The 27,199-nt window shown below is 29.5% G+C and overlaps 4 protein-coding genes across 6 annotated transcripts; 2 read left to right on the top strand and 2 right to left on the bottom strand.

Annotated features, from left to right (window-relative positions):
• Positions 1-1,405: 1,405 nt before the first annotated feature.
• Positions 1,406-3,599, bottom strand: LOC114166199 (large ribosomal subunit protein eL13z). The gene is made up of 5 exons (XM_028050889.2): positions 3,471-3,599; positions 2,651-2,771; positions 2,426-2,559; positions 1,965-2,123; positions 1,406-1,835 (listed from the first exon to the last, which is right to left on the bottom strand). The coding sequence occupies exons 2-5, from the start codon at positions 2,757-2,759 to the stop codon at positions 1,614-1,616; spliced, it is 624 nt and encodes a 207-aa protein (XP_027906690.1). The 5' UTR covers positions 2,760-2,771; positions 3,471-3,599; the 3' UTR covers positions 1,406-1,613.
• Positions 3,600-9,966: 6,367 nt separating this feature from the next.
• Positions 9,967-12,765, top strand: LOC114173465 (putative polyamine transporter At1g31830). 3 transcript variants are annotated; one of them, XM_028057896.2, is made up of 3 exons: positions 9,984-10,196; positions 10,579-10,675; positions 10,899-12,765. In XM_028057896.2, exon 3 carries the CDS (start codon positions 10,944-10,946, stop codon positions 12,354-12,356), a length of 1,413 nt encoding a protein of 470 aa, XP_027913697.1. In that variant the 5' UTR covers positions 9,984-10,196; positions 10,579-10,675; positions 10,899-10,943; the 3' UTR covers positions 12,357-12,765. The 3 variants fall into 3 exon arrangements, with proteins under 3 accessions (XP_027913695.1, XP_027913697.1, XP_027913696.1); XM_028057894.2 differs by lacking the exon at positions 10,579-10,675 and having other exon boundaries at positions 9,967-10,196; XM_028057895.2 differs by lacking the exon at positions 9,984-10,196 and having other exon boundaries at positions 10,206-10,675.
• Positions 12,766-17,123: 4,358 nt separating this feature from the next.
• On the top strand, positions 17,124-18,805 carry LOC114174298 (uncharacterized). Its single transcript, XM_028059117.2, has 4 exons — positions 17,124-17,570; positions 18,043-18,138; positions 18,211-18,259; positions 18,406-18,805. Exons 1-4 carry the CDS (start codon positions 17,244-17,246, stop codon positions 18,492-18,494), a joined length of 561 nt encoding a protein of 186 aa, XP_027914918.2. The 5' UTR covers positions 17,124-17,243; the 3' UTR covers positions 18,495-18,805.
• Positions 18,806-21,233: 2,428 nt separating this feature from the next.
• Positions 21,234-22,440, bottom strand: LOC114173160 (uncharacterized). The gene has a single exon (XM_028057406.2). The coding sequence runs from the start codon at positions 22,220-22,222 to the stop codon at positions 21,467-21,469; it is 756 nt and encodes a 251-aa protein (XP_027913207.2). The 5' UTR covers positions 22,223-22,440; the 3' UTR covers positions 21,234-21,466.
• Between the last annotated feature and the right edge of the window lie 4,759 nt (positions 22,441-27,199).

Here is a 27,199-nt window from a genome sequence, read left to right as displayed (position 1 = left end):
TAAGAGATGTATTCTACTTTATAGTTTTCCTTTTTTATGGATAAAATTTACTTAATAATTTCTAAATTTTGTTGAAAAACATAAAAATTCTCTTACATTATAATTTACATCCATCAACCTCATTTATACATTTTTTTTATTCAGAAGGGTCCTGACAAATGCATAAATCAACAAAAAAAATTGAGAAGGTTTTAGATATTACAAGAAGCATTGAACGAAAAAAGAAAATATCTCTTAAATTCAAATTCATTATATATAATTATATGTGTGTGCTTGTATGTATGTTTCAGAAAAAGTTGTGATAAATACATAAATGAACAAAAGAAATTGAATAAGGTTAAGAGAATTTGCAGAAAAAGGCATTCAAAGAAACCAGAACATTTTTACTTACAAAATAATTCTTTGCTGTCCATTTAGTATTTCATGAACTCAGATTTTACGAATCGTTCTCTTTATCTTTACTATAATGTTTAAATTATAAGGTAACTTTGGAATTGTAATTAGGTCTGAATTTACAACTACTGAATTACTAGCGAGACTAGAAAAGAATATAAGTCAAAACATATTGCAAAGGAAACACCAAGTCAAATATGAGAAGAAGCAGTCAACAAAAGTGTGGATCATACCTTCACCTAGCTACCATGAGATTCAATTCAATAGTATGATCTTAGAGTGATGCTAAAAGATTCATTCACTTTTGTTCTCTATACAGCACTATAAAGTTCATAGATTCTTCCACAGATATGTATACTTTAAATTATTTTCTTATAAGAGTTACGAGGCAATATATTTGAAAATGCGGAAAACAAAAAAAACTCTCGTGAAATAAAAATTTACGTTCTATAAGTAATTACTCTTATTTCGGTGAACCTAGAAATTATACCATTTTAATATAATTCACAGCAATGTTTGGGTTTTGGTTTCAGTTTATTTTTTAATTTTTCCCATTTTGTTACAAAAAAATTATAATGGGTTTTTGTTGTTAAGTCTCTTTGTTAAATCTAATAATGATGTCGTCATTATATTATTACACTGTACATTGATAAATAGTCATACCTGCATTGCTTATATCGTCAAAAGTGTCATGTTAATGTATACATAGGTACTTCAAAAAAGATAAAAAAGTTAATTTCAGAGTCCATATTTATATTGTAACATGCTTCCACTATTGACCAGATAAAATGATAACTTAAATTTCAATTGTATTCTACCACACCATTACAATTGTTCTAAAAATATAGAACAAAAGTAATATAGGCCATAAATATTAATGTCACAAAAGGATATAAATTGAAGATTTGCTAAAAAACAGTTGAAGATTTTTTTTATGCATCCAATAAAAATGTCTTTCAAATTCTTTAAGTTCTCCCATCCGTTGTTAAGTAAATAGTAATGCGAACAGCAATTAGAAACATCCTCAACAAAAATAAATACTGCCCAATAATCCAGACAATAAAAGGTTTATAGGTAAACCAACAAAATAAAAATAGGTAAAGAGATCACGTTTTCGACTGAACATGTTCTCAATAAAACTAATCTCGAGCAAAAATTGTCTTGCAACAACTATCATATGAAGGGAAGGGACTACAAACTTGGGACTTACAAAAAGATCATCACTTTTTGTCTTCCTTCTCTGCCTCAGCAGCTTTCTTCAGTCTGGCACCATAATGGCGCTTGTTTGTACGCTCAAGTCTCAGCTTGTAATAAGCTTTGAATGCCTTCATCTCATCTGTGACCTTCACAAGTTCAACAGACGGCTTCTCCCTAGTAATAGGTAAGTATGAACCTTGTACTTGCGTTGCATTTGCAAGTTCCTCAGGAGTAGAGTCGCCAGCCTACAAAACATTAACAGAAAGCGAAGGGGCAAACATTTTTCCTCTTTTAGATCTTTGGCATAAATTAAAACATCAAACATGAAGGAAATGGCCACACAATCAAAACAGATAATTCAACATATGCACTACCTTGACCTTGCGTGCCCTTCTTGGGAAGACAACCAATTTGGCCTTGTATGTTTTCAGCCTCTGCACATTTGCTTGCAGACTTTCCAAAGAACGGTTCTTGCGGCGGTGGTCAACAGAAATTCCAATTGTTGGAGCAAGCTTTTTGGGAATACCAGCAGCCTATGACATATAGAAAAGCAGAACTCATAGTCTTTTACACACTTGCATTTTATAAATGAATGCTTAACAAAACTTTATGATAATTTTATCTTGTATCAACATCGAGCAAACAAAAGGAAAAATTGAAATAAAAATCCCGAGGAATAAGCATGCTTCCAAAACATTAACTCATCAAAAATTATTCATTGTTCAGTACGCAAAAAATGAGTAACAAATTTCAATTTGAAGTCCAAAAACAATAATTACAAGCAGTGGATACTAATCAATGAATCTTAACAGGAGATAGGAAATAAAAGTTTTACCTTCAGCTCTTCAAGAGAAAATCCTCTGCCAGCTCTAACTTTCATGTTGTATTTCAAAGTTTGACCATGTACAATAGGTCTAAGAGGACCTGCAGTGGGTCTTGGGAAAATCTTCACAGCTTTCTTCTGACGAGCTGAACAATGCAACAGTTTAAACTTGTTAGAAAATTATAACTGTTAAAGCTAGGAAAGGGTTCCGAAAGAGGAAGAAAGTATGCCAATTACCCAACCGTCTTCTTGTCTTTCGTGCTGGCTGATTGAACCATGTCCTCACATAGTTTTGCCAATGCTTGCGGAAGTGTCCGCTGGGGATGACATTGTTATGCTTAACCATGGCTTAGCTTACCTATAAAAGTCATTCATAATAAATGAGTTTGGTTGATTAAATGGTAACCAGAGTACATGAATCATAAACCACAACCACCATACGAATTTAGATATATTCAATAAGCAACATAGTAACAGAAAATTAAATATTAAATCTAGTGCAGACAAAATAAAGAGGAATTCATCTATAATAGACCATTATTATTTCATGTGTTAACACACTTACCAAATAATTTTGTTTAAAAACAGTAATAAAACCAGATGATTGTACACATAAGATGCAAAGGGTTCTTTAGCATAGTTTCGTCTAATAAAACATGGGATAGACTCGCTAGCTGAATACATGCTCTGTTCTGATATAACATTTATGAGAGTTGAAGATTAGCCTCACAACTCGAGAAGCTAATCTCATAAATAGTACATCTATCTTAGTAGAGTTATAATCACAAAGAACAGAAAAAATAAAACAAATTCAGAGCCATAGTTGTAAAAAAACACAACAACAGTTCAAGAATATAAATCAATACCAAAATCGAGAGATCTCGAACGTCAGAAACTATGATAGTTCAAAGTATAATTCAATCACAAAACACTACAAGAATCCATAAAAGACTACACGAAAACTGGAGAATCTCTAATTTTCATAAGCAAACAATGCCACCGAAAGTAACAGCGAGATAAGCTCTAAGAAGAGAAATGCAGTCGTTGTAAGAGTTACCTTAGGCTCCTTCACGCACGGGAACTGCTACTGCGAAATGACGGAGACGGAGGCAGAATTAGGGTTTGTGTTTGTTTTTAAAGTAGTCTATGACACACAACACCTAGCTTTGACGGTTCAGATTGCATTAGGTTTTATGACTTTTTAGGCCCGTTAATATTTATGGATCAGTATTGGGCTACAGAATTATAATCCAACACAGTCTCTACAGACCCAATAAAAAAAAGCATCATGTTGTTTAGCTATCTATATTGTCAGTGTTATATATTTAGTAAAGATATCATTATTCGTATATTATTTATGATGTTTAGATTTCTTTGGTTTTTACATTGACTAATATCAGTATGTTTAAAAAAGGAAAATATATTTATAATATGCATATAAGTTTATAAAAATATAATTAAAGTTTGAAATAAAAATTTTGTTTCATAAATTTTGTGTAATTATATTTTTATTATAAAAATATATTTAAGTTATTTAATTTTTTTAATAAAATATACTTTAAATACAATTATTTTAACTAATATATAATAATTGATTTAATTAAAATAATAAAATTAAATTTAAATAAAGTAATAATTAATAGTTTTATATATTATCAAATATTTTATTTCATCACAAAAATAAATAATTTCTATAAATTGATAATAAATTTAGTAATAGAATGAAAGACTTTTTTTCATTGTAATAATTAAATGACTTTAATTATTTTCAATTCATTCTCAATAAAAACATAAAATAATCTTAAATTATAGACTTAATTAGTCATATGGTACTTATCGGATGTGTCATTTTGGTAATTATTTTTAAAACTATGTCAATTAAGTCCTAACTTTTTAAAAAATATTTTAGTTAGGTCTTTTTCAATATAAATATAGTAATTGTGTATCATGTGTCAATACGTAATTTCTTTCACATATCAAGTCTTTGGTATGACACGTAATATTGTTAATGTCACGTATTATCACGTTTCAATATCATTTCTAACTATCATTGTCTTCATTTCAATTTAATTTTCATATATATCTTTCCATTTTATTTTAATCTCCACATAATTTATATATATTTCTGAGAACAAATACTAACTTATTCATTCAAAAGGTATAAAATGAATGCATATTTCAAAAGAACGAGAGTTGTTGATATAAAATACTATTATTTTTTATGAGTAATTTAGGGTTGCGAGAAAGAAAAGAACCATATTCATGGAAATTGTGACTGAATAGTTTCGCTTACGTTTTCGGTTAAAAAAATATATAATTGATATATAATCGTTTAAATATAGTTTCATTACAATAAATAAAATCATGTACAACTAATTAAAGAGTAATAATAAAAATTCGACAAGTTTACGACAAAAGATCTATCGTAAAATAATCGTTGATAAATATTATTGATAAATTGTAAAATTTGTTCGTAATTATCAACTACCACAAATCCAATCATAAATATACATTAATTATTATCGACAAATTTTGATCATTAATCAAATTCGTCAATAAACTATTTACTCAATAAATAAACTATTTAAAAAAATTATAAATTATTTATTTTTAAAATTAAATTTTAAAATAAATATTTAATAATTATTATATATACTGTCCTCTGCAAAAACTACACTAACATTAAAAAAAATTAACTTAATACGAAGAGAATAGTATATCCATTAATACGATAAATAATTTATATTACATGGTGTACAGTAAATGGTTATATAAATAAAGTTTTATTTTAATAATTATTATTTTAACAAGTGTATTTTTTTATTAACTGACAGTCTAAATCTTATTTGCACATATATATATATATATATATATATATATATATATATATATATATATATATAACTATATATAAAGGGGATTCCCTCTTTTGTGTCCACATTTCATAATTCCAACTTTACCCTTTATAATTTAATTATTTATTAAATTTTTAAAAATTAACGGTTACTTTTACAAGTTTTTATAAAATTATTTACTTATCTCCTTTTTCTTTTTTTCTCTTACTATTCATCAACAGTTATTTTTCTCTTATTTTCTCCGTACATTTTATTATATTTTTTATAAATATACTTTTATTTTGTTTATTAAATTAATAACATTACAATATCATCAATTATTAATATAATTCAAAAAATGCGTACACACAGGCGCGATAGCGCCTGTGTTTACACTAGTATATATATATATATATATATATATATATATATATATATATATATATAAATATGCATGTATTTTGAGTTATCCATATAACTGAATCAATAATATTATATTATAAATGAACTATAAATTAAATTTTAATTAAAAGTTACAAGTTCAACCTTTTTCATCTGTTGCTATCATCATTCATAATCAACAATTTAGCATTTTTCTTTTTCTTCTGATTGGATTTTAATGTGAGAAGAAAATAAGCACCTGAATGAGAGGGAAATAGTGGGGTTAACAGCACGGTTGCATAGTACATAAACATGTTTTGCTCCACTATTTCATCGTACTTAGACCATCCTACATGTACACATTATTTATTAGCTATGTGACGGAAGGAAGATACAGTCTTTTTTATTTAAAATTAATGAAATTTAATAAATTATGAAAAGTAACACTCAGCAAAATCAATGATTTTCAATCAATTTTAATTGTTTTTTCTTTTAAATGTTAGGAAGTGCTCCTAGTATTCCTTTTATATTTTTAGTCTTGATTGATTTTATCAATAGTGATTTTGGTCATTTTATTTTCCATTGACTCTAGTTTTAGGTTTTTAAAAAGCTGAATATGTTCTATTTATTTTTATTTAATTTATTTAATTCAATTGAATCTTAAATTTAACATATTTGTTTAAGTACCATCAACAGATGTTTAAATTAGTTAAAATGTTAAAAAAATGTATATAAAATTTCAAATTATGACTGAACTTGCGTTTTTTTCAAGATCTAAAACCTAAAGTTATAAAAAATAAATAAATAAAATTCTGAAATAATAGTTGAAGCTACCAAAATTACAATTTTAAAAAAATATATATAGTTGAAATGCCACCATTTCTTTTATAGATTTATGGTTGGGTATTTTTATAGTAAAAGATCTTTTTTATATATAAATATATATATAAACTAAAATTTTACAATTTTGCACTAAATTTACATAAAAAAAATGACGATGTTGAGTAAGTCAGGCAAAATAATACTACTCATTTAAAAGAAGTTGTGCACATATATCAATGGTAGAAGTCATGTAGATCAAATAAGATTTTGGTTAGTAATAATTTCCATTTTTTAAAATAAATCAAAGTCATGTATGAGTCATATGATTATGCTATAATATGAATTCAATTTATTTCGAATTGTAATAACTATCAACATACAAATTAATAAATTCATATGTAGATTAACATTTTATATTTTAGTTTATTGCTTGTTAGTATGCATGTCAGCTTCTTTGACTATTAGATTTTTCAGTGCTTTTTTATTTAGGGTTCTCTTCTCCTAAAGTTTAGCGTCAGTCGAGATAAAGAAAGTTAGGGTTTATAAGTTTTTCAAAATGATTTGCTTGTTTTAACCCTTGTATGTGTTTTCTATTGCTGGATTGATGTTTGCATTGAACTGTATATTGTTTATTCTCTAATTTTTGGCTCTGCATGTGTGAGCACATGTGAGGATCTGCTATTCTCGTCCAAGTGAGGAGTGTTTTGCACAAGTGAGAATAACAGGAACTTGTCCCTGCTCTTTGTCTCTAGTTGTCACCTGAGTGAGGGTATTTCGTCTGAGGGAGAGTAATCTCGCCTAAGCAAGACGAGTTAGCTTAAGCGATAACTCATAGATGTTTCAAATGCTCTTTGTTTGCAATCTCGTCCAGACGAGAGTTTTTTGCTTGAGCGAAAGACTTTTGTCGTTTGAGCGAAAACTCTTTAGCTTGAGCGAAATTGACAACATAATTGATTGCTTCCATGATTGAGTGATTTACCTCTTTAAAGCATGAAGTATGATGCCATGTATGTTTTATGTGATGAAATGAGACTGAAATTTGTTGTGCTTGGTATGTGATGATAATGGATGTGTGAGTATATATACATAGTATGTGCCAGATGTAATTTCACGAATCTGATAAGAAATTTATTATATTGTATGTAATGAAATAAGGATTTAAGTAAGGTTGCATCCTAATACTTTATTGAATCAGTCAAACTCACATATAGTAGACTGATTCATGTGATGAGAGCAACAAGAGGTCCTAGTATCTGGCCGGATAATGGTCTTAGATGATTATGGACTAACCTTGTGTGTGATAGGGTGAAAGTCATTGGCAATTACTCTACAGAACAATAAAGACCACTAAGCAACCAGTGAATTTGATCTCACTACATGTATCCAGATAATTGAGTTAAATGGTATGTCTTGGTTTGTTATCACATGTTGCTTCTGTTTGATAATAGCTTGCTTCTTTACCTGTTAAAAATATTTTACTCTAGTTTACCATTTTCCTGTTTGTATTATGTTTTCTTGTGGTGTTTTCTTTTTTGTAATGATCACCAATGTTGGTGTGAGCAAATAGGGAGATTGTGATCGCACAAATGGGGGGATGTTGTTTTTTATACTAGGTTCTAGATATTGTTCTTTTGAGTATCCTTTGAAAAACTATTTCCTTTGTAATTCTTTACTATGTCAGCAATCTTTTGGTAAACTAATTTGCATTATGAAACATGTTTATGACATTGATTTGTACTATGATATCTCTATTTCAATATATTTTGAAGGATTGTAATGGTTAAATTATGATATACTTCCTATCGTTGCTTTATATTATTATAATTATGTAATATTTTATTTGTTAGAAATTCTATTAAATGGGATCATAATATATATATATATATATATATATATATATATATATATATATATATATATATATATTTATATGAAGATATCTACATATAATAAAATAAGACTTATAATGTAATTTTTAGATTGGAGATGAACTTATAATTAGATTAGTGATTCATTTAGGAGTTATTTATCGTTTTCAATTCTAAATTGTATAGAAAACGTTTAAAATATATTTTGATAATCTCTTAATGAGTTTAAAATAAATCTATAACGATATATAAAAAATATAATCGTTTGTGTTTATGATTTGTTATTCTAGGTTTATCTTTAAATGTTATTTAAAAATTAATTACATTAAAAGTAGTTTATCATTAAGTGTTATTCTAAATTTTTTTGTATATATTTATTCTTTTAATTTTATAGTTAGCAACTATTTTAAAAATTAGTTATGTATTTTTTATTAATTTTAACTTAAATTTGTATAAAAATTAAAAATATAAACATATAAAAACGACAACACAACACGTGTGCGTCTTATTTTCGCTAATAAAGATAATATTCATATATACTGTAAAAAAGAAAAAACCCGAAGATGTTTACTTTTTAGACCTGCAAGTTGTATTTGGGACTGGATATTGGAATAAATAAAACATGTTTGTTACCTTTTTGGTGTTTTTGCTTTATGTTTTCATTCTAAACTGTATAGAAAACGTTTAAAATATGTTTGGGTAAACTCTTTTACAAATGTTTAAAAATAAAAAAAGTATTCTTTTTATAACGTAGAGTAAAAGGAAGATGTTCACTTTCTATAAATTATTATTTTTTCTCTTTCTATTTTTTAAAATCAATTTTGACCGAATATTATGTTCAAATGAAGATGATGCCGTGAAATTACATAACTAGTAATGGTTTTAAATTATTATTAACTATATTTCATTAAATAATGACAGCTTTTTATACCCACTTTTAAATTTTCTTAATTAATAATATTTAGGTTATAAAGGTAATTGTCACTAAGTTAGTTATAATGACAATGTGACCCCTCTTATCATATCTCAGGATCACAATTATGGGTTAATTTAATTTCATTAAAAAACAGTATTTTTTGTGATTATTGTGTCCCACTCTTATTATATTAATTCACGTTATTCATGCGTGTCCATAATTAAAACTACATTTGGAACTTTTTTCTTTTCCCTATTTTTTAAAGTAAGTGATCAATATGCTGAATTCAATAAAAGGTAATGTAATTTTATTTTAATTATCGTGAAAATTTTAAATATTAAAATATAATTTAAAAATAGATAAAACAAAAATATAAGTAGAGAAAGGATAAAGAGAACCAGACACGGGGACAGACAAGAAAAGGTGAGTCTTTGGGACCGCTGATAATTTTTTATTTTTTTTGAAACAATTGTTAAATTTAACCAATCTAAGATTAAAATTAAAATTATATTTAAAATATAAATATTTGATATTCAATAATAATAGAATAAAGCACAACAACACTTATATGATTTTTGATAGACTTAAATATGATTTTATAAAAACAATTTATGTAATTTCTTAATTAGTGTGGTCTAGTAAAGAATATCTTAAATTTAATATTAATTCGAATGATCAGATAACAAACCAAAACAATCGAATAAAATAAAACCGAACCAGTTCATTTGGATGTCGGCGTAACTCGCGTTACTCAGTTCTTATGTTATGAAACAACAATTCAAAAACCATATACACCTTTTCTACACACAAAAAATGTTCACTGTATAAAGATTCTCGGTCCCTTTCCTTCTCAAGCTACTTTTGTATTTCTTGTGTTGTGAGTGGACACGCACGGCTGACGCTGGATTCCACGATGGTGAATGTTATCTTCTCCACCATGACGGGATAGCACATCATTGATGGTTCGTTCATTAATCATTTTCCTTTTGTCCTTCTCTATCTGCCGTTTATTTCGATAGGATCTCATAATTTAGTTTTCGGAGCTTTTCACGAATGGGTTTATTCCTAGGAGGAATCGCTTGTTGTTACTGTCTTTCTTTTATCTTCTGAGATCGGTGTTCCAAGATCTGTTCCTAGCGCTCCTCCCTTTTGATGCGTGCGAATTTTGTTTGGATTTTAAATGTTTGAAATTTATATTAGCCCAGTAGACCCATCTTGGTAATATTTTTTTCCTTTTCACTTCACTGCGTGGTTTGGTGGGTTTTTGGCTCTGTTGATGGATGTGGGGATTTCTGCGGCAGCATTGACGAAACCGGGGTTTACTTTATGACTTTTATTTGACAGCCGGAGTCTTAAAAGCATTTGATTTTGTGGTTGATGGTGTTATTTCAAAACTGTGCATTTGGCCCGTGTATGATCTTTTCAGAAAAAGACCTTCAGGGTAATCTCAGAGTCACACTCTTTATTTACACATTATCCACTGTTGGTGTTGTTGAATCTTATTAAAACATTTGAAAATTGCTTTACCTCACTTTTTTATGTAATTAGTTTGACTTCAATGAATTTTATTCAGTAATAATGATTGTGCTAAAAGGAGTGTAGCAGAAACTGTTGCCACACACCTCAACTTCTGATTTTGTGATTCTTGAAAAAATATGATACAGAAATTAAGGATAGCGGCTGCTAATAGACAACAAGCTTCCATTCAAATGGGGGAATTCGCCCAGGACGAGTATGTAGCTGTCAGTGAATCAACTTCCACCAGAGCAAATCACTCAAGTAAAGTTTCAGTTCTTCCTCTTGTGTTTCTCATCTTCTATGAGGTTTCAGGTGGGCCATTTGGGGTAGAGGATACTGTGCAAGCAGCTGGTCCTCTCTTAGCCCTCCTTGGATTCTTGTTTTTCCCATTAATATGGAGTGTTCCTGAAGCTTTGATCACGGCGGAGATGGGTACCATGTTCCCTGAAAACGGTGGTTATGTGGTTTGGGTTTCCTCTGCTCTGGGTCCCTATTGGGGGTTTCAGCAAGGTTGGATGAAATGGCTAAGTGGGGTGATAGACAATGCTTTATACCCAGTTCTATTTCTTGACTATCTGAAATCAGCAGTACCAGCTTTAGGTGGTGGATTACCTAGAGTTGCTGCAACATGGGGTTTAACTATTGTGCTCACTTACTTGAACTATAGGGGTATGGTCATTGTGGGATGGGTAGCTGTTTGTTTAGGGATTTTCTCACTCCTCCCTTTTGTGGTTATGGGGTTCTTGTCAATTCCTGATCTAGAGCCTTCAAGATGGGTTGTGGCAAATCTGAATGATGTTAACTGGAATTTGTATCTGAACACTCTATTTTGGAATCTGAACTATTGGGATTCCATAAGTACTCTTGCTGGAGAAGTGGATAATCCAAAGAAAACTCTTCCAAGGGCTTTGTTTTATGCTGTGATTCTAGTTGTTCTAGGGTACTTCTTTCCTCTCCTAATTGGTACTGGTGCTGTTCCTCTCAACCGGGATCTTTGGTCTGATGGCTACTTCTCAGATGTTGCTATGATCATAGGAGGGGCATGGTTGAGATGGTGGCTTCAGGCTGCTGCAGCCATGTCAAATATGGGAATGTTTGTTGCTGAAATGAGCAGTGATTCATTCCAGCTACTAGGCATGGCTGAGAGGGGAATGTTGCCTGAGTTCTTCACCAAGAGGTCTCGCCACGGAACACCTCTAGTAGGAATACTCTTTTCTGCATCAGGTGTGATTATACTGTCATGGATGAGCTTTCAAGAAATTGTAGCTGCTGAAAATTTCTTGTACTGTTTTGGGATGATTCTGGAGTTTATTGCATTCATTCTGTTAAGGATCAGACACCCCAATGCATCTCGCCCTTACAAGGTAGCAGGGGGAACAGTAGGAGCAATTTTGCTCTGTATCCCTCCCACAATACTGATTGGTGTTGTGTTGTTTTTCTCCTCACTCAAAGTAATGTTTGTGAGCCTCATTGCTATGGCAATAGGCCTTGTGTTGCAGCCTTGCCTCAAATATGTGGAGAAAAAGAGATGGATGAAGTTTTCCCACAGTTCTGATCTCCCTGATTTTGGCAATCTGGAGGTGAATCGCTCTTTGGTGTATTAATCTGTCTTGTTTCAATAATGTGAAGAAGATTTGCTCTTCAGGTTCCTTAAACAAGCTAGTTAATTTAAACCATGTCAGGGCAACTTTGTATCCAACACCTTTGGTAATCTATCTGGTTGTCTATGATTTTAGTTTGATCAATAGATGGATGAGGTGGTAATTAGAAACTTGGAAGCTATAATTTAGAATTTCTTTGGAAACTCAGTTATTTGTTTATAAGAAAATTCCTGTTATCATTTGAAGAGGGAGAAAAATAAGATTTGCATGTTTTTCTTCTGTAATTTGAAGTTGTTTGGTAGAGAAGTTAAATCATGAATCTAGTTCTTTTGGTAGCTTTTAGATTGATTGGTAGATATGCTTTCTGTAAAACAGTAATAGTTATTTGCATTATTTTTCTTTTTACTATTCATTTCATGTTTCCTTTCCTTGGTTATAAAAATTGTTGTGTTAATTTTGGGTAGAATTAACTACTTTTCTTGAAAAAAAATCATTTGAAATTTTGAAATTATTATTATTATTATTGTTGTTTTTTTGATTCACGTAGGTATATATGTCACTCGTCTTTTTCCTTTCTCTGTTCAAAAGATACTAAAGATCGGATTTGATCCCACCTCAAAAGAACCACTGTACATTATTAGACAATCTAATACGAGGATAGTATGGTCCCCTCTTATGGAAATAGAACCAAGGGTAGGACAATTAAGTTATAGAAGTAAAATTAAATAAACTTATAATATCTATAGTGCAGCTATTTATTTGTCTTGTTCAATTTTAATAAGCGTTGATTGGTAAAAAAATAAAAAATAAAATTTTGGATGCTCTTGCCATTTATTTGCAGAAGAAATTGAGTTTTTCTTTTAAGCCAGTTCTCAAAAATATTTTTTCTGGAGTAAAAAATAAAAAGCATTTTTAATGGGAAGATAATTTTTTTCTTTTCCGGTAGCTTTTTTTTTTTTAGGCTTAAATACCTTTTTGGTCCTTATTTTTGTAGTGTTTGTTGCGGATGATTTTCATTTTGACAGAATGTTTAAAATGGTTTTCATTTTTACCGAATGTTTAAAATGATCATCATTTTCGCAATTGGTGTATTATTTGGTCATTTTCTGTAATGCCGTTTAAATCATTAACGGAACATTGTACAGGTGACACAGTTTCTATGTACAGTACACATACCACACCCTAATACAAACCGTGTCATCTGTACAATGCTTCGTTAATGATTTAAACGAAAGACCAGATGAAACACGAATTGCAAAAATGATGATCATTTTAAACATTCTGTCAGAATGAGGACCATCTGCAATAAACACTACAAAAATATGAGGACCAAAAAGGTATTTAAACCTTTTTTAATTACCTGTTTCAAATACATGCTTAACCAATCATTGTTTGGTTTCCGTGAAAAAACTAATTAATTTTTTTTAAGTTGTTTAATAAGAAAAGATAAATATTTTTTAATTTGTATAACATTCAAAGAGAAACTTATTCAAAATAACATAAATATTTCAAATAATATATATATGTTCTTGTATATAAAAACGTAAAATCATGATGTGCTCCTATTCTCATACCTTATCCATCGATGAAAAAACTATACAGTAGATTAAAAAATATTTATCTTTTAAATCTATTTAACAATTATTTATGTTTAGGGTATAAGGCCGAACACTTATCTAAATCACTCGTTTAATCTCTTTTTTTTCTAATGTTACTTTATTTTTCTTTTCTCCTTTTCTCCTCTTGTTTGGTGTTCTTTCTCCTTCTCGTTCCACGATTAATGTTGTAATAAATGCAAAGTAAAAATTCTTACCAATTAATTTTGGGTTTTTATTTATAGTTTTTTTATATGGGTCTTAATCAAGTCCAATTGTTTTTTAATCTTGATTACTCACCTGTTTTACTTTAACTACTCAACTGACATTGTTGAGCGTACGTGCTCCAACCGGTTGTGTCCTTGTGCCCGAATAGTTAGATGAGAATGACAAATCATGGTCAGTATCGCGCACGTTCACATTAAGAAGGATCTTAATGTGATTTTCAATTACTTATTGCTCAATGTGATATTCAATTACTTATTGCTTGGGTTGACCGGCCGTCGAAGGCCGCTTATTCTCAGGACCTTTCGGTTGTGGAGCTCCTAAAATCATTCTGAAAAAATTATTACATCAACATGTTAAGACTTAGATCATCTGTCTGTAGCGGACAATCTTCGGTTACTTATCCTTAAGTTGTTCGGTTAGGAATGTTAGATAAACTACAATATAATTTATTTTTATACTATTAATAAGAAATATACTTGTGAAAAGTAATTCATTGCACAACTTACTTAAAAAGAGTTTTATTGAAAAAATAATACTTTTTAATTCATGTAAAGTTTTTTGCTGGAAAAAAATCAATGTCAAACAAATAAAAATAGGAAGCAATTATTTTATCTGAATTATTTATTTATAGAACAGTAGAGAAAACACATAACCGGAAGCTATTCATATATTTACTACATTAACATACATTTAATCTTATAATTTTATTATTTTTATCAGCAATTAATTGAAAATAAAAAAACAATACAATTATATATATATATATATATATATATATATATATATATATATATAAAATTCTGTTAATATAACATTAAAAAAATTATATAACCATTATTTTGAAATGAAAAATTATTAATTATTTTGAAAAAAAGAGTACATTAGTTATTTTATTAGATAAATAAAAACATTTATTTCTTCATATATATATATATTAAAGAGTATAACTATTCAATTAATTTTATTATTTTAAAAGCATTTCTTTCTTTTTATATGATATTATCTTTTAATTGAATAGTTATACTCTTTAACTAAGTACAATCTTATTATTTTTGAGTAACTAAGTACAAAATAATTCAATTTAAAATATACATAATTTTCCAAAAATAGTATTTAAGAAAATGTAAGTAATTATTTTTATGTTAAATTACTCTTTTGGTCATTCTATTTGTCAAGTAATATCAGTTTGATCCTCAAGTTCTTTTTGTCTCAATTTGGTCCTCATTTTTTTTTAAAATGATTCAATTTGATCATTGCTGTTAATTTTGACCAAACTGCGTTAAAGTCAACGACAAGTGTTAATTTCTGTCTTTTTTTGAAATTTTTGAAATTTTTTTTGAATTTTTTAAAATATTTCTAGAAATATTTAATAAAAACGTTAATTTTAGTAAGAATATCACCATAAGATTTATAAAAAAATAAATTGAGTGTCAATTTAATGAGGAACAATATTGTTTCATTTTTACAAAAATTAAGAGTAAATTGAAATTAAAAACAAATATAGGGACCAAATTGAATTATTTTGACATGTAACACAACTGTGAGGTGACACATGTAAAAAAAAAATTCAAAAAAACTAGAAATTGACACGTGGTGTTAACTTTAAAACCGTCTAGTCAAACTAACGATAAGAACTACATTGAATCATTTTTTAAAGAATGAGTCAAACTAACGATAAGGACTATATTGAATCATTTTTTAAAAAAATGAGGACCAAATTGAGACAAAAAAACTTGAGGACCAAATTGATATTACTTGACAAATAGAAGGACCAAAAAAGTAATTTTAACCTTATTTTTAAAGGAAAAACTATTAAGTTATTTTGAAATAAAGAAAAATTACTAAATCACTTATTATTATTTATCTCACTCGATTGTTTATGAGATGGTTCAATATAACTTGGTTTGAGATGAGTTTGATTCAACTTAGTTCGAAGTGAATTTGACTAATTTGGTTGAAGGTGAACAAGACCCTATTAAGCTTAAGAAAGTCCGATCCGACTTGTTCTAAGGTGGATCAAATCTAATATGACCTAAAGTGGTATCGACTTAACTTGACCTAAAGTGGACCAGACTCAACTTGACCCAACGAAAACTTGACTTAACTTGGCTCAATGTAGTTTTGACCTTACACAACCCAATTAGAATCGATGTAGATTCTGAGTTAATTTGACTTTACTAACACGAACTAAACATGTCTCAATCTGAGATTGAAATAAATCAACTATACTCGGTCTTATTTGAACTCGACCTTAACAACTTACTTAAGATGTTTCCTTTTATATCTCATCAAATTTCTTTTTGCGCATCATCGTAGGCTTCCAAAATTTTTGATCCATAATAAGGTGGGATGAGTGTTTTTGGAAAAGATATTTTCAAAATTAGTCTAGTGTGTTTCATAAAATAAAATTCGATTTTATGTAAGAAATTTTTTGATGAAATTTAGAAAGGAGCGACCAGTTACTTAACTTGGATCCAATTATTTTGAATTGAAACTAACCCGCACATATGGGTCAATAAATCAACATTCACTTATAGAGTTTTTACTAATATTTTAATCGTATGAACTTGTTCTAATGTGCATCTTGTCGCTGTATAAACTTTTTAAACTCCAACCCTTATGAATAAGAGCTTAAAACCACAAGAAGTGGATCAAATTAATTGGTTTACTTATTTATTAACTAAAGAAAGAGAGAAAACGACTTTGTCAACATTATCTTGTCATCTCATGGTATCACTTGTTATGTTTTTCATTGTCTTTTTTTCCTATCAAATAAGTTATGTCTAATTTTTATTTCATTTGACATAAAATCCTAAAAGATTCGTTTGAATTGATATGAACACACGGTTGCTTAACTTTCGGTGACAAAAATTAATATTTGTAGTGCAATATAAGAGATAGTTTAGTAATTTTTATTTAAATTATTTATTGTCTTTTTCTAGTCGCTACGAATTTAAAAAATCACTTTAAGAATGAAACAAAAAAGAAGAAGAAAAACTTCAAAATTTAAATACTCGCGCTAAGTTAACCGCTTAATGTCAAAATCAATCTGAAACTGTCAATAGAGATGAAGAAGACGGGAAAGAAAACCAAACCAACGGTGGCAGATCTCCTTAAAACACCGTCGCCGGTGGCTTCACCGGTGGGTTCACCGGAAGCGGATTCTCCGGCGATTTTCACGAGGGCGGCTTCCACCTCCAAGCGCGCGAAGAGAGCTACTCTAGCCACCAGCTCCTCTCCACCTCGCAGTCACAGAGCTCCGAGCAACATCTCTGACCTCAGAAACTTCACCTCTTCCGGCGTCGAAGATCTCAAGCGTCGCATCGATTACTCTCACTCCGAGTTTCTCAAGGATCTCGAGGGATCTAACTCGCGTCTCCACAAACGCTTCAAGGTTTCTTCTCTAGTTGTCCTTCACTTTCTCACAAACGTCATAACATCGCATTTCTGAGATCCTTTGAAGAAGGTGCTACGAGTTTCCTGAAATTGTTAATTAATTAATTCTCACCTGGTTGATCGGGAAACAAATGAAACAGAAAACATGTTAAGCAACCAAAAGTATTCAAGGACTAGAAAATGTGAAAAGTGAATTTGGATTCTGAGATTCAATTCGAACAGATTGTTATGGAATATTTGCGTAATTACCTCTGTTTTGGTTTTGCTTGATTTCAATTGCCAGCACATTGTCTCTAGTTTAAGAGAAAATTGAAACAGGACAAGTGGAGAAGGAAATCTGAAGATTAGTCCTGTGTGGTTATGTTTCATCAACATTAGGAAACCTGAGAGTCGATATTTAATTTTAATCGTAGTAAACTTTTGGATTAACCATGAATAATTACTTAGTTGTTTCTATTTTGAAAATTTAGATGCGGACTCAAGCATACCAGCAAGTAATGGATGAAGCAGAGAAGGAATACAAAAAGGTTTCTGAACGAATAACGGAAAGCCGAGATGCAATGAAGGTGTCGTTTCCTTCACTGTCACTTTAAACTATCGTTTGGAAGCATTATAAGAGTCTAATGGTTCTTTTTCAGGCTTCTTACGAAGAGTTCATGTTGGACGCCCAGGCTAGCGCCTCTCGTGGTATGCGTACTACAATCAATTCCAAACATGCTTTTATTGTCATTCATCACAATAATTTGAGATGTTTTGTTCAACATTTTTGTACTTAAATGTCCATTTTTCGGAATTTCATTTGTCAGATAGTGATTTTGACTTTAAAATTTCAGCATGCAAAACTTCTATCGTTGAGCTTTCGCAATCGTTTGAGAAGGCGATTGACTCTCTTCGAAAACGCTATGGAGTTTCATCAAATTAACCATGTAACTTGGTGATGCTCAGTTGCTCACTGGTTAAGGTAAACTTCAACTCTTTGACGTCTTTCATGGTCTATGGGATTGCGAACTGCTCGCTCATAATCATTCTTCTAGCCACGACTGACAATTTCCTCGAATGATTTTATGTATGTTCGGTTGACAATTGAAATATTCACAGGGTTAGCATTTATCACAAATTTTTTTGAGAATGGGAGGGGAAAAGAAATCAATCATGCCCTACTAAACTTAAGGGAATGATAAATAATTTCAGTAAGCTAGAAATAAAATGTCAGAGAATACTTCCTTCTTCTTTTTTGCCTTCTACAACTTTTTCTTCTTTTTTCTTTCTTTCTCTCCCTTACTGTGGTCTATTTTATTACACATTTTTTCATTCTTCTTCTTACTTTTCTCTTAAATTGTAAAAAAGTTGGTTGAGAGTAGGACTTTTCTTATAGCAATATTAAAAGTGTGACACATAACATGCCAAATTAAATAGATAAACTCAACCTAAATGAAATGAATAATAGCTAACAGTTGAGATTAAATAATAAATCACCATTATATTTTTGTTTCTGGTTTCTTCTATTGCATTTGTTTCATTCCAATTGTGAAACCCTGCGGTTAAATAACACCTAGAAGGGCAATCATCCTGAAATAGGAACTTGTGGAAGTTAGTGAAAAATGCACCTATGCAAAAAAAAGAAAAAGGGTAGCATCTTATTGAAATCAGATTTTAATATATGTTTTGAGGTTGCCGTCCAATTATTTAGTTTATCAAATTTTGGGGTTTTCTCTAAATCATTGTTATGCGTGATGGATTTATGCGATAGACGTCTACCCCCTTCATGCCAAAAACCTATAAAATACTCGATCTATTATTAAAGCCGGGTACAAAATTGTAGATAATTCCACTGGTCACAGTTGCAAGAATTGGTAAATCACCTTAAGAATGTGGTGAATATATGTATGGTATATTGTAAAGACCAATAGAAAATCAATGCATATAGTAATTGTTCTAGCTACTTGATGTCAATTTTATCGATTAAAAAAATCTTCCATAGCCACTACTTTACGTCAATTAGCAAGTTTTGAAATAAACAAAAAAAATATTTCAATTTACATATATCAAGAGATGCTAACTATGTTAAATTTTATTAAATCCCTAAAATCTTTCCTAAAGTATCCTTGTTATTAATTAGTTATGCATAGATAGATGACAATGATGCATATATATTAATTAAAATTATAGTATTTTAGAAAAATAAAAATAAAATAAAAATTAGAATGTATTTTTTTCTTTTTGAGTTACATCATAGTCCAAGTATCTATTTTCGAAGGACGACATCTGAACAATTTGATATCATTGAGTTACGAAAAAAAAATCATATATAAGATGAAAAAATCCTTTTTAACTTGAAACCTTTGAAAAATAGTTTACATTTTTATAAAGAAAGTTCACTTCAATGGCAAATATCGACGAAAAAAATTGAAACATTGAAATAAACTTGAGTTTGCCTCTCTCTCTCAACCGGTTCTTAAATTTGCAATTAATACCGTTTTGTAAAGTTTTACGAGTCACGGTTCTATATTCATCCAATAAACAAAGTTAATATCCAGAATAAGGCTGTGGACAATTGTGGCTTTCATGCTAATAAATTTGCCAGAGCAGATAAGTTCTGTTCATAGATTCCCTACAGAAAACTCTTTGGCATTACTCATCAGTAATTGCGGCCATCTTAGAGCTTGGCCCGCGCAAGCTATGCCTCTACGCCCAGTTGGATAATATCAATATAGTAATGCATTAGATGTTTAAACTATATGCATAAGTGGTATTAAACGGTTAACATAAATGAAAAAGACAAACCATTCATTTTTTTAATTTAAGATATAAGTGCCGGATGTAAGATAAACTTCCTTTAATCTCTTCTATTCAGAAAATGTATTTTTTTTTTCACAGAAAAATTTCCGAAAACTTTAATTATATATCCAAAAATATGCAGAGAATTGATATGATTAAATATAATTTATTTCCTCATTATATCATAGACGACGTGTTAGTTGAGTATTTATTGGTGGTCCCTTTTCTTAGAGTTTGATTTTATTCATTTTGTTGTGTAAGTAATTATTGAGCATTTATTGTTAATTGAGTATTTATTTTTTGTGACCAAAATTTTCTTAATAATATGTTAACTGAATCATGCACGGTATAAAAGTGTTTTTTATTATTTTTATCCAAAATATTTTCTTAGTAGTAAAATTCCTAAAAACTTTAAAAAGCACTTCTACTTTTATATAAAAAATATATATTCATGACTTGTACACTTGATTGAATAACTCACTTTCCTTATTAGTATGTGTTGGTTGAATATTTATTGGAGGGTTAGCGTGTGATTATAGTTAATTTGTTTTGTGCAAGTAATCAAATTTGGTTGAAAACTTCTTGTGACACAATTTCCTTAATAAATATGCTAAGCGAAATCGTACACATAGTTTAAGTGATCCAGTTCTAGTGGTAGTGCTAGATTAACTCGCTAATGCTAATGCATCCTAATCTTATCCTAATATTAAGAGTCTTTTATTGCACGGTTGGGACCTAAGCAATACTTGCACACTATCCAATGTATTTTCTACGTGAATACAAATTTGAACTGACATAGGCTTTTATTTGTAATTATTATTGAATTTATTGACACACACTATTTATTAAAACTAAAAAATACAAGTATTTTAAGTAAAAATAATATTTTTAAATATATGTTTGAGTTAATAAATTCCTCTCCATCATAATTAATATATGAAGTGCTCTGTAACCCATGTCACCAAAGCAATTGCACAGTGCAATTAGCTAAATGGCAAAACTACACCTTGATTATCACCACTCAACCATTCCACTTCACTAAGGATAAAAGAAGAAAAAGAAAAAGAAAATCAAATGTATCAAAAAGGAAAAAAATGGCCACCCTAGAAAACCCAATCAGAAACGGTGGTGACGAGTTCCACCGTTTTTGCGAAACGCAACCTCGGTGTCTAGCCCAAAGCCATCGACGGTGCGAACGTGAACCAGAGCGGAGTGGTTGAAGAGTTCGACGAGGGGCTGGATGCTGTAGAGGTCGTTAGCGGAGTACTTATCGGCGCGTCTAGACAGCGCCACGTGGAGAACGCACACCCCCTCAGGCTTCAACGTGCGTTCGATCTCCGCCACGAACCGCTCCGGGTACAGCGCGTGGTCGAACACGTTGGAGAATTCGAAATCAAACGTGTCGTTGTTGAAGGGTTGGTTGTGAAAGTCGCCCTTCACAACAAGAGGAGGGTAAGGAACCAAATCCATTCCCACCGAGTCAACCACTCCGATTCGCCGCAACGCCTCCACCTCCTGCCCCACCCGCGCACCGATGCATAATGCCTTTGAGGTGTTTCGGAGCAGCTTTTTGTCCTTGAGCTCCTCGAAGAAGCGCGCAAAGACGGGAATCTTGCGGTCCCAGTCGCGGGTTGTCCATATTTTTCGGAGCTTGGGGTTGAGGGTCTTGTTGAGCTGGCGCTGTATGTAGGATTCGTAGGAGGAGTAACCGGGTCGGATTGTGAGGTCTTTGTTTGTTACCGGATTATGAAAGGGTTGTTGTTGTGGGAATAATAGGTAGAGGAAGATGAATGGGAGAGAGAGGAAGAGGGAGACGAGGAAGCACCTTAGGATGAATGTTTTTGTGAGCGTGATTTTCATGACCGCATGCATATCATATCTCTCATCTCATAGAGAAACCGATCGTCTTCCTGGTTTTGCTATGTTTGGAAATTGGGAACGTAGCTTCTGCATTGTTTTGGCTTTTGTGGATTTTGGCATGGGAGTGAGATGAAGGAGGTGTATGAGATGAAGGTGATAAAAGGGGTTGGGACAACTGGCTGGGGACCCATGAAATTTTCTGGAACTTAATCCCAACAGAGAGAGAAAAGAAAACGAAATTTAAGTAAATAGTTAAAAGATAAAACTATATAAATATAAATTGAATAATTTAAAACTAGAATGTTTTGAATGAAAATTACTTTTGCAGATACGGCGTTTATCATTACGAGGTGACATAGACGGAGGTACGCGTGGCGCGTAGGGCGCATGCATTGAGTAAGGTGGCACCGTTTCTTCTGTTGCTTTTGTATGTTTTGTTAACTTTAAGCCTGTTAAGTTTAAGCCCGGCTCCTATTTTGTTTTCTTTTTTATAATTATTCTGGTGTAGTTTTTATTTTGAAAAAAAAATAACGTTAAAATATATAGATTTAAAAAAACATGTGAAAGTGTAGGTAGTTATGTCAAAGTTATATGATTTTACTATAAAAAAAATAGAGATGATAATGTTTAGGTTTGTAAATTATAGGTCGGGTTGGTCCGTCCTACAAAAAGAGTTGTGAGATTAAAAATGTGACCTGTTATACATATTTGTTGGCATGTGGGTTTGCAGACTGTCTATATATTTGAATATTTTAATTTAAAAAAAAAATAATTAATATCATAATTTTAACATTTAAAATAAAAAAAAAACCTTGAATATGAAAATAGTCTAATATAAAAAATCAAATAGTATTTGGAATATCATAATTTTAATATTTAGAGCATAAAAAACATTAAAAAAAAGTTCCATAACATCAAAATAAGTACAATAAATAAATCATAACATTCCAATAAAACAAGTCTTAAACCATTAAAACAAATTTAATAAACAACAAGAGTGGGAGGTGTTAGGTTATGCAGATCACAGACCAACCCGCACGGACTACGGACTAGTTTATACAAACAAGGTTTTGGTTGGTCTGCAGGTTTAGTATCTCAGTCCTAGGGATGGCAACGGGGCGGGGCGGGGACGGGTTTAACTATCTCATACCCATCCCCGTAAAAAAAAATTCATCCCCATCTCCATACCCAAATCCAACGGGTATCAAACTTTTGTCCCATCCCCACCGGGTAACGGGTATAATCTCGTACCCATACCCGTACCCGTTTACTTACTACTTTAATATTAATTTTAACTAATTTTTATAAAATAATAAAAATTACGGTAAAGGAAACATAATATTATCAAATATTCAATATTAGGAGTATGGTTGTTTCTTTGATATCAAATACTTTCAAATAAATTATAATTGTTTACATTTTAAATTAGAATACCAAATAAAATTTAATGAGAACACAAACATTTATTAAATTTGCAAACATTAATGAAACCTAGTTGATAAACTTTAAAAATATTTTTTAAAAAAACTATAAAAGGAAAAAATATTTTTAAAAAAATATAAAAGGAAAAAAATATTTAAATTAAAATATATTTTAAATGTTTGTTTACTTCAATTTTTTAAATTAGAATGAATCTATATTTTATACACTAATAAAAGTTATAATACATCAGTTGATCAAAATGATGCAAATAACAAATAATAAACATAATAATTAAATTTTAACATAGATCTTGTATCTTTTGAACCACAATATATGTTGGATGGTGGTAAAAAAATATTCATGGCAATTACATTAAATTTTTATATTATAGTAAATAAAAATTATTTATACAATTATATTGAAAAAATTAAAGTATGATTGTAATGAGTTAAAAAATAAAAAATAATTAGATAAAATTTATCAAAATAGTATTCTACATGATGAAAATAAACAAAAAATAAAAATATTAAGAAATTATCAAATGTGTGTCTTATAAACAATTTGAAGACTATTGGAAGTAATCACACAAAAAGAAACAAATATATAATTAAGGGTATGATAAGATGAAAAATATTTTAGAGATCTAAGAAAACTTTTCAAATATCAACATATATACTCAATGGTTGATAAAGAAATGACGCAAAGAACAAATAATAAACATAATAAAATTTTATCATAGATCTTGTATATTTTAAACTCTAATATATGTTGGATGGTAATAAAAAATATTCATGAGAATTACATTAATTTTTTATATTGTAATAAATAAAAATTATTTATACAATTATAGTGAAAAACTTAAAGTATGATTATAATGAGTTAGAAAATAAAAAATAATTAGATAAAATTTATCGAAATAATATTCTACATGATGAAAATAAACAAAAAAAAATATTAAAAAATTAACAAATGTGTGTCTTATAAACAATTTGGATACTATTGGAAGGAATCACACAAAAGAAAACAAATATATAATTAAGGGTATGATAAGATGAAAAATATTTTAAAGATCTAAGAAAACTTTTCAAATATCAACATATATACTCAATGGTTGATAAAAAAAATGAAGCAAAGAACAAATAATAAACATAATAAAATTTTATCATAGATATTGTATCTTTTAAACTCCAATATATGTTGGATGGTGATAAAAAAATATTAATGACAATTACATTAAATTTTTATATTGTAGTAAATAAAAATTATTTATACAATTATAGTGAAAAAATTAAAGTATGATTGTAATGAGTTAGAAAATAAAAAATAATTAGATAAAAATTATCGAAATAGTATTCTACATGATGAAAATAAACAAAAATAAAAATATTAAAAAATTAACAAATGTGTGTCTTATAAACAATTTGGAGACTATTGAAAAGAATTGCACAAAGAAAAAACAAATGTATAATTTAGGGTATGATAAGACAAAAAATATCTTAGAGATCTAAGAAAACTTTTCAAATATCAACATATATACTCAATGGTTGAAAAATAACAAAAATTGTTTTAGCGAAATAAAAGAGTTATTGAAATGAAATAAAAATTAATAATAATAAGAAAAGATTTTTTTATATTACCAAGTAAATGAAATATTTATGCTATTAAACACTTAAATTAAGAGTATTAAACATTCTCATGTGAAAGGAAAATATACAATAAATAAAAATATTAAAAAATAATAGAAATATTCAAATGTCAGACATAATTTTTTTTTTAATTGACATACATCATTTTAACATAATTACATAAAGATTATGATAAGATAAAAAATATATTGGAGATGCAAATGAGTTTCATGACAAACCAAATATTTAAAAGAAATAAAAAATAAAAAGAATATATAGGGTTACTTAATTAATTGTGAATATTTTAATAATTTAAACGATGATGGAAATATGGCGGGGACGGGTATTATGGCGGGGATATATTCATCCCCATCCCCATACCCATACCCAATTGAAAAAATCGGGGATTCCCCATACCCATACCCAGTCAATGCGGGAATTCCCCGTCAAAACGGGGACGGGTTCGGACAATACCCACGGGGACGGGTTTATTTGCCATCTCTACTCAGTCCATCCTACTTATTTTTGTCAGACTTATGGGTCGACCTGTCAAATTAAGCTCATGTTCCCATCTCCAGAAAAAATTGTGTGAATGTTACAAATAATTTTTATTTGAAGCATTTTTAATATTAATGACATACCTTTATTGTAGAGCATTTTAAAATGAAGTTATATTATGTTAACACGATTTCTATTAAAATTGAATTAAAATTATATTTATTTGTCGTAACTTCATTTTAAAATATAATGATTTAAAACATATTTTACAATAAAATTGTGTCATTCCAACTTCTTTACCATAAAATTATATCAAATTAGGACAATTTATTTATTTTCACAATTTTTAAAAAATATGTTTATTTTTTATAATTTAAAACAAAATTGCACCATAGTGCTTTTGCCCGATCCGCATGAATACATAACGGGTAGATGGGGGAAAAAGGAAAATGAAAGAATTAAATAATTAAAGTACTGATGATGGGTCCAATCTCGGGCTAAGAAATAAAGTGACAAAAATGCTCGAGAAAGCCATGATTGTAGGGTGAGAGTTTGGAGAAGCAGTAGGAAACAAGTCAAATTAAAATGAATTGATAGAGATGATCGCGCTTCGTTCACGCAAGGCTAATGAATCATAGTAGAATAGATTAATTCATTGTTCATCATCTGTTTTCAAATTAAAGATATCATAATAAGGTAACCGTCCCAATGAAAAAGTTTGCAAATAAAATGGTTCGACGGCATCACGCGACAATATCAAATTCCAATGCATTCTATCGAACACTTTGTCTGCTTCCAGAATCGACCTCAATAGAATAAACATTTACCGTTGATTTGATTTGATTAACGTTGGCTTTGGATTGCGTTCTGATTCCAAAATAGGTTTTGTATGTGATGTACGATGAATGAGAGGTCAAACATGGGATTACGGTCGCACCAACTCCAAGCCGAGTGAAAGTAACAGAGTCCTTCACGGTTTTGTTGATCTTTGTGAGCTAAAATTTTACTCAATAGCTTATAATTGTGTGTTTCTAAATTAATTTTAAAGTGATGTTATCTTTATAGTACTTTTATTATATTGCGTGATTTTTAATTATTATATAATTATCTTATCTCGTCATCTTTTTCTTCTTTTTCCTTTGGATTTCGATTCAAAACTTATTATCTTCAAATACACTCAGTAATTTCCCATTGAAATTACAAACTTTAAATAGAACAATACTTGTATTCTAACATTTAAAAATGTTATACATTAACAAACATTTTTGTAAGAACTTGGAGAGATAATTTTTTTATAAATGAAAATTAAATAATATATATAAGTTAATTTATAAAGGTTATATTTCATATAAGTTTTTTGTTTGAAAATTTAAAATTTAATGTAAACTAATTTAAACTTTTACAGATTAATTCATTTAATTCGTTATTTGTATTTTTCTCTTAT

Source organism: Vigna unguiculata, chromosome 2 (genome assembly GCF_037176805.1).
Source record: "Vigna unguiculata cultivar grain cowpea cultivar isolate G323 ecotype 2 chromosome 2, ASM3717680v1, whole genome shotgun sequence".
NCBI lineage: Eukaryota > Viridiplantae > Streptophyta > Magnoliopsida > Fabales > Fabaceae > Vigna > Vigna unguiculata.
The sequence above is the reverse complement of the archived record's forward strand: the minus strand, read 5'-3'. Positions and strand labels throughout refer to the sequence as shown.